The 8,453-nt window shown below is 38.4% G+C and overlaps 1 protein-coding gene across 1 annotated transcript in view; it reads left to right on the top strand.

The window, feature by feature from the left end:
- The first annotated feature begins 4,871 nt into the window (after positions 1 to 4,871).
- Positions 4,872 to 8,453, top strand: part of CPED1 (cadherin like and PC-esterase domain containing 1) — a 91,111-nt gene continuing 87,529 nt past the window's right edge. The window contains exon 1 of the mRNA XM_070947354.1: positions 4,872 to 5,123. Within this exon, the coding sequence (XP_070803455.1) occupies positions 4,872 to 5,123 (252 nt within the window). The remainder of the gene's footprint in view (positions 5,124 to 8,453) is intronic.

The following is an 8,453-nucleotide window of genomic DNA, read 5'->3' as shown; positions in this document are numbered from 1 at the left end:
TCATAAACAGGCTGTTTTTCAATGACTAAATAATTCCAACTTTCCCTTTTAAATAAAACTTGCACAATCCCAAGACTATTACAGTTTAGCAATAAAGCATACAAATAATTTCCTATAATAAGATTCCCACCATCCATCTAAGCAAGATATGGCTAGAGTTTTTTCTGCTAGAGGTTCCTCTTGACAATCTTGGCTGCTATGAAGTCCAATACTGTGATCAGAAGGAAATTTGAATTCTGATTCCCTGCCTCCTTATATGCAAGTCAATGCCACTAATGATACAGAGGTGTTTGATATTGTGGCATGATATTGTGGATGATTGTATTGTGTGCCTTTCTGCAGAAAAACAACTTGATATGTGGATAAAATTGTTAGCAGTGATAAGGCATGAGCAGAAGGTATGAACAGTTTTATACACAAAAATTGTAATACTATGATAACAGGCCAATTCCAGAATGGTATGTAAAATGCAATTTTGAAAGTTGATTCTCATCATAAGTAGGTGTAGAATAATCCCAAATGAGCTAGGCTTGTTTATACTGTATACGAAAAGCTACAAAAACAAGGCCTCTAGAGATTCATATCCTGAGGAACCAAGTAATCTGATTTTGAGAAAGCTCTCTAGTAAGATGACATTCAGATTTCTCAAAACATCTGTTGCAATTGGAGCATTATTTGATATGGCTATGAAAGTCTAGAGCTGCTTCACTTCATTAGCTAGTTGAACTAAATGTTTCTTTCATGGCTTTCTACTGACCTATTGGCTGTCCCACTGCCACCATTATGGTATATTATTAAAATATTCCAGTGAGGTCAAAAAAAGGAGATGATTTTAAAAAAATATTACTACAAGAGTTAAGATATCTGAAATCTGGTTTCAGGGGTGCCTATTACAGTTGATGGGAAAGTTCTGGATAGCAGCAATTCTCATTTCCTAAACTGCCCAGACAGGGTGAGCTGTGCCAAGTCAGAATCATAAAAGTCTCTCCTCCCAGATCTGACCTAGTACATGATCTCATGCACAATCAGATTTAGGTAATCAAAAGTCTTATTAATGACCACCATGGACATTGATCACATCCATGACCAAATATGTTTGTCAGGGTATGTAGATTTAATAGCTGTAAGCTGATGAGAGGTGGTAAGCGGAAGCAACCAGAAGCTGATGCAATGGGAATGAGACAGCAGGGTTACTGCAACTTTTAAGAAACGGGGTAAGAAGCTGTCTATATAAGGGAAGCCATTAGAGGGCGTTTCCCTTCTCATGTTGTCTCTCATAGTGTATCTCATTGCTGTCCTTGTGTCAGTAGCTATATGAAAGGTATTTACCACATATAAGTCTGTATATATTTAGCTGTAGATAAAACCACTGTTAATTGTCTAAAGGCTCTGTGTGTTGTGTTTTGCTCCTGGGTTTATCTCATAATACTAGTCACACTGCCTAAACTGACAATATTCCTCAGTGTCTTGAATGTTTTCTTATCCTGTGAAATGGGCTTTTTTTGGTACCTAATTCTCAGAACATTTTTAACTTTCAGAGTTGGCAATGCTTTTAAGTTTAGATTATAGTTGTGTATTAGTGGTGAGCACTACTAATTATTAAAGGAAAAGGGGGGGTTAGTTGTTGCTGTTTTTAATTACACTAATTGCACAATACCATGCAACATCTGATGTTGCCTTTTGGATTCCTGATTTGAAAAAGTACCATAGGAAGGAAGTCTTTTCATTGGTATTTAATTGTAGCTTGAGAAAGATCACAATGCAGGATGATGCATTCACATCTATCCCTTGATCACCTTATAATTATGGGAAGAGAAAAAAACCTCCTCCAAATCTTTGAAGATGTTTTGAAATTATTTCCATCATATTGAAATTAGAACTTTGGAAAAGAAGTGCAGGCAAACCAAAATGTTGGAAAATTACATAGCAATTTCCAATTTAGTTTGCACCCAGTATATGCCTAGTCATTTCCTATTTCCTGGTCATAGCAACTACACACACCACTCAGATTTTCTAGCAAAAATAAAGTTCAGTGTTTATTTATATAACTTCATCAAATATCAAAATAGTTATCTAGCAAAACAGGGCAAAAGACAGACCAAAGCAGGGGAAAGTTAGACTTGTCCAATTGGCAAGAGATAAAAAGGCAAAAGAATAAATAATATCTGTTATCTATGTATCTCTTAAATATGCAGAACTTTCCAAAGCCATCGGAAACAAGGGTGTAGGGCAGGGGTTGGCAACCTTAAACACTCACAGCCATTTGGACCCGTTTCCCACAGAAAAGAAAACACCAGGAGCCACAAAAACCTTTTGACATCTAAAATGAAGATAATGCTGCATATATCGTTTTTTTACCTTTATGCTATGTATAAAAAAACTAGAGTGTTGCATTTATGTAATCAATGAACTGTTAGAGAGAAAATTTTTTATTTCTGCATGCAACAAAAACATTTTGAACTCTGAAAAAAAAATGAGTTGAAAAGCTCAATGAATCATGTGTCAGCGGGTGTCGCACATTGGCGGTTGTGATGCATGTTTTGAGCGACCGAGCCACAGGAGAGGGATGAAAGAGCCACATGCAGCTCCAGAGCCGCAGGTTGCTGACCCCTGGTGTAGGGCAACTCACTGTGGCCAACTCGTGGGACAATTCAACACTGCATTAATAACAATTCAGTTACTTTTATCATTGGTGACCATGTTTTTGTTGAAATTACTGTAAATCATATATTTCTGGATTAAATTTATTATTATCGGCCACGGTTCTGTCAAAATTAATTTAACTTTTGTATTTGTTGAATTGTCCCGCAATGAGTTGTCCCACAGTGACTTGGCCGCAGTGAGTTATGTGGCAAGGTTGGCTGTGGAGAGTTTGCTGTGGCGAGTTGTCCCATTCCGGAAAACTATTATAGGCAATGAGTATGGACAGACCCAAAGGAAGTGGCCTTTAGTTATTCTATCTTTTTAATGTAAATAACAGCAGTTAAATAGAGATGGAAAGCAGAACACAATGTCATCCTCTATTCTGCATGGGGGAGAGGGGAAACCATTTGTCAAATGTGGAGAAGAAATAATATTGTCTTAAGAAGAAAACCACTAGAATGGAGAGCTTGGGGATACCATCTATGAGAGCAGATAATCTTACCGTGTCCTGCCTGCTCCCCATGACCCACTTTTCTTTTTGACTAGCCAATCAGCTTTTAGCTGGGTTCCAGGAAAGAAAATAAAACATTTTTCACCAGTAACATTAAAAAGAGGAGAAAAATAATGATCTGGGACAGAAGTGGCAGAAGGAGGGAGGTGAGATTCCCTGTTCAATGCTCCTGAAGTTTCTATAATGGAGGTATGCAGGCTTGTTTGCTTATACCATGGTTTACAGTCAGCTATGAGGGCAAGTTTAATGTAGTGGTTAAAGGCATCAGGCTGGAAATTAGGAGATTGTGAATTCTAGTCTTACCTTAGGCGCAAAGCCAGCTGGGTGACCTTGGGCCAGTCCCTTTCTCTCAGCCCTACGAAAAAGGCAAGGGCAAACCACTTCTAAAAACTGTTGCCAAGAAAACTGCGGGGACTGCCAGAGGAAGTTGCCAGGACTCAAGCCTAACTCAAAAGTTTTAATTTTGGGTTTTTTCACCCCTCTTCTTAAAGCCAGCTATTGGTCTTAACATTTAGCTGTACAGAATTACAGTAAGTGGTGCTATAAACCGAAGGATGCCTCAGATACATAGTTAATCTTTCTCATACCCCTTCTTCTGTATGTTTGGCAAATAAAATGGAACATCCTGAAGTGGTTTTGCAAGCCCAGAGCCACTTGGTTTCTTAATTTACCATTTGCCATAGAACTTGCATTCCTCTGTATCACTTTTCCGTAACTTATGTGCAGTTCTGAAGTTCTTACAATGCTGCAAAACAACATGTGGGAGGCAAAAGTAAACTGTTTCTATGATCCAGTACAGTCCCCAGCCTGAGAGACTTTTCAGAGCTTGGTAAACTTAACCCCACCCCTCCGGGCAGTCCTGATTTTTATTTATACGTCTGTGGTCCAACGGAGTTCAGATGGAGTGCTGTGTGCGTGTGTGGAGATGAGCTGAAGTCATGAGCCTGGGCTGTTGGAGTGGTTTTAATCAGCAACCCGTTAGAGGAGAATGGAAAACGTCTGACAGGGTGAAGAACTGAGTAAGTAAACACGACTTTGAACTCCAAAAGACAACGGAAGAAAAAAAAAGAGAGAAAAGAAATCCGATCGAGCAAAAACTAGGTTTTTTGCTCTGTTAAAAGCTGTGCAGGGAGGGAAGGCTGTGTATGTTTTCTGGCAGGAAAAAGGCAATTTAAAAGATGAAGGAAATGTTTTTTCTTTTTTTTTTAAAGAACCCATCGGGAGAGGAATTGGAAGGCGGAGGGAGGGGAAGAAGCGTCCTGCTAGAAAAGCCTTTGTATTTTTCAGCTTTATGTGCAAAGCCCATTGCAATTTTTAGCCAATATACCTTTTTTTGAACATAACTGCTTGGTCAGTCCTTTCCTGGGTATTGTGCAATGGAGTTTTGTTCTGAACAGTCACATTTCTTCTGTTTGCAATACTTGGAAACTTAATGTGTGTTCATTTCCAATCCACATTGTTTATATGTTACTTCTTTCGATCTCTCACCACCAATCCCATTGTTTCTTCCAGGTCGAACATCACTTGCCTTTCTCTGCCGGGGGCCTCTCATTTCTTGCCTGCTGATGTCATGGAAGAACTCAAGCCCAGAACTGATGGAGAGAGAACTTGAGTACAGAAAACATACCTTTCTGCCTTACTTTTATGCTGGCGGAAAGCAGCCAGACTGATCGCCCCTATAATGTGGAAATGGGACAAATCAGAAATCTGAGGTGCCATGGCTTGCCGGCAGATTGTGCCTGGCCGGAGATGGTGTCGTTTTCGCCCATTCCTGATGGTGCTGGTTCTGGCTGCCTATCTCTTCTACCAGACCCTGATGCCTTTAAGATCCAAGAGACCAACAACTCCTACAAGTGGCAATGGATTGCTGCCCAACAAAGCAGCTGAGGTGCAACATCAGACACACCAAGTCCTTACAAGGCGAGTCAGTTGTTTCCTTCCTTCTAACAAACAAGAAGGGCAGAAGGAGGTAAGAGAGATTCTAGAAGTTTCAAATAAACACTGTTGATAAGCCAGACTTGCAGTTAAAATTAACTTTTGCTTCCTAAATCACATATGTCAGGGAAAAGGAAATAGAAAAGTGCTTTGATTGAATTCCTTGCTCTGGTTGAACAGCCTACAGGAAGGTGAGCCAAAGTGATGATTCCCTGGAATGAAGCATCGATGTCCTATTGGAATGGAATAATGGAATAATAAAAAGCAACATAGAAAAAGATGGGAAATAAGGATGAAGAAGAATTATAATGTTGTAACCATCTCTGTGCAGATTGGTGCTTATGTTGTTCCACATTGCATAGCCAACGATCAAAACTGGTATGATTAAAGCCCAGGAAAAAATTGCATTCATCTACTATCTTATTTTGATTCTAAGATTCAGTAAAGAAGATGATGATAGAAAGGCAGTAAGAATAAAGAGATAAGAATGAATTCATAGATAGATTTGAAAGGGGCAATAGTACTCATCAAACAGAGTGTGCACAATATTATTCTGTCTTCTACCCCAAAAAGAAATAATACTGATCATCTTTGTCAATAACTTCTGGTATTTCTAGACTTTTCAAAGCTTGCCCAACTCATGAGAGCTACTGAAATGGAATTATTTTCCTTTCAGTCAATAAAGTGGTAACTCATATTAATATCCAGTATGCATTAATTCAGTAGTGGATTTGTAAATGTGTTTGGGATTCTCCTTCAAGCCTTGAGGTGTCAAATCTTCTCTGTGCTTTTTTGCATTTGTAACAGTCTATGCTTGGATTTAGGTGGGTAACGTTACTGATTTGGAGTATACCCGCATTCCCCAACTTTGTCCACTCCGAGTATTGGAACACAATTCATAGGATTTTCAACCCGGGAATTCCAACCCATCTGGAAAATACCAATTGTTAATTTTTCAAGATGGGATTTTAGCAAACATCTGAAGGTTGTAATCCTTTCTCTGTAAATGTATTATGGCCTACAATTTTCTCCAACCAAGTGCCTTCCTATAGTCATTGTGCCCTCCTATAGTCATTGTCACTAGGGCTGTCCTCTGTCCCAACACACCTTGAAAGCCCCCAGTTAGAGAATTCTGTCCCATTTTCATGCTATAAAAACTGTTAAAAATCTTATTTATAATATGTACAGACTAGAGTTATCTGTTGGTGCTGGCTGTTGTTTTTTGTTTTGTAGTGCCAACAATTGGTCAACCTCCTTCCTACTTTTTGGGATTAATGTAATTAAAATTATTACATAGGTATTCACAAGAGCTAAGCAGGGTTCTGGAGCAGAAGGCTAAAATGTTTCAAAGCATACAGTAGTATCTCAGTAGCATCTATCTATAGTTCTTTTGAGCAGCTGTATCTTTTTCAAAACTAATCTCCACAACTGCTGAAGGATCTTGGGCTAAGAAACTGCAAACAAGTGCTCTGTGTTGCTTTCCGCTCACTTCTGTCATAATCTTTATTTTCAATGAAGTACCAGAACCTAATTGGGATGTGGTGGCTCAGTGGCTAAGATGCTGAGCTTGTCGATCAGAAGGTTGGCAGTTCAGCGGTTCTAATCCCTAGCGCTGCATAACGGAGTGAGCTACCATTACTTGTCCCAGCTTCTGCCAACCTAGCAGTTCAAAGGCATGTAAAAGTGAAAGTAGAAAAATAGAGACCACTTCGGTGGGAAGGTAACAGCATTCCGTGCACCTTCGGCTTTTAATCATGCCGGCCACATGACCACGGAGACGTCTTCGGACAGTGCTGACTCCTTGGCTTAGAAACTGAGGAGCACTGCCCCTAGAGCCGGAAACGACTAGCACGCATGTGCGGGGGAACCTTTATCTTTACCTAAGTACATTCCAAATGCAGTCTTAGAAAATGAAAATGATGGGGGAGAGGGGGTGTAATCCAATGTTTTGTTTTCACATGGCCCTCCAACCCAGAAAAACCCAAAGCAAAACTATTTGGAGGCTAGAAGGGATTATGAGAGCAATCTCATCAATGTCCATTTTGGGGGAAAAAGAGTTTGATAAGAGATCAGCCCCACTGTGACAATCATTGTATAAGTTTGTATAAATGTGTGGGGTCCGCAATGTCAGCCATTCTTTGAGAATACCCATCATAGCTCCCAGAATTCCAGACCAGATATAACCCCAGCACCCCAAAATTGGGCAGCATTCAGATGCTAATGTCTGCTACACATTAATTGTAAATTTTTTAGCAAGTTTTCACCTGACCATTTGGTAAGAACATTAAAAAAGCCAGCTGAGTGACTTTGGGAGAGTCACTGTCTTGGCTCAACCCACCTCATAGGGTTGTTGTGGGAAAAATAGGAGGGCAAAGGTGTGTGGGATATATTTGTTGTCTTGAGCAGGAAATAAACAAACAGACAAAAAACAAATAAACAAAACAAAATTGAGACTTATAGAAGTTTAACCAAATTCAAATGGCCTGCTTCACTCAAATCCCTGAAGATAATTAATGTAAGTTCCTGTCCTCCCATCAATGTGTGTAGATATCTAAAGACTTTTAAAGCTATACATGCTTTAAAGTAAATCATGCAAAGGAAAAAAGAAGAAAAATATGATACAGATTTAAGCACTTGCATTTTAACCCTGCTTTATTCTGGCTGCCTTACAACCAATTGCTTTTTTTACATTGTTCTGTTTGTTTATAAATCCTTGGTACCAGAAATGATGATATGTTTTTACTGAAATATGTATTTGTTAGTTGTTCATAAAGTGTATTTACAATTGCACAAGCTATTTTGGTTGTGGCATCAGCTTTGCACAATTGCATTAGTGTTAAATCTCTGGAAGATGAAGTTATAAAATGCACAGACAGCCTTTTAAATTAAATGTCCTCTGGGCAAGATTGTTCTTATTATAAGCAATCCTGTGTCACAGTACAAGTAAAATAACTCCTACCATTCCTAAATATCTGTTTCCTTCCTTTACAATACAATCTTATCTTTTTACAAGATATAATTCAGATTGCTTTTTATTAGTTTATTTATTATTAGAAACTTTCTTAAAAATGATTTTCATCACAAAAAAATTGTTTCAAAGTAGGAAATCCTTTAAAAAATTATAAAAGTTTATAATATTTAATCTATATCAAATAAAGCTTCCAGGGACTTTGCAAGATTTCAAGTGTTTACTTTCGCATCTACCTTTTTATGATTAAAATCATATTCAGCTGTTTTTCTTACCCCTGTTTATATGTTTTAAATATATAAGGGACTGTAATGTCAGAAGTTTCCCATAACTTAAAAAAAAGCTCATGAGAAACTGGGATGAGTCTGGTTTCCTAGTTTATTCATATGATTTTCT

The sequence above is a fragment of the Pituophis catenifer genome, unplaced genomic scaffold (genome assembly GCF_029215685.1).
Source record: "Pituophis catenifer annectens isolate HBS135680 unplaced genomic scaffold, rPitCat1.0.hap2 SCAF_7, whole genome shotgun sequence".
NCBI classification, from domain to species: Eukaryota; Metazoa; Chordata; class Lepidosauria; order Squamata; family Colubridae; genus Pituophis; species Pituophis catenifer.
This window is presented reverse-complemented; position numbering and strand designations above follow the sequence as displayed.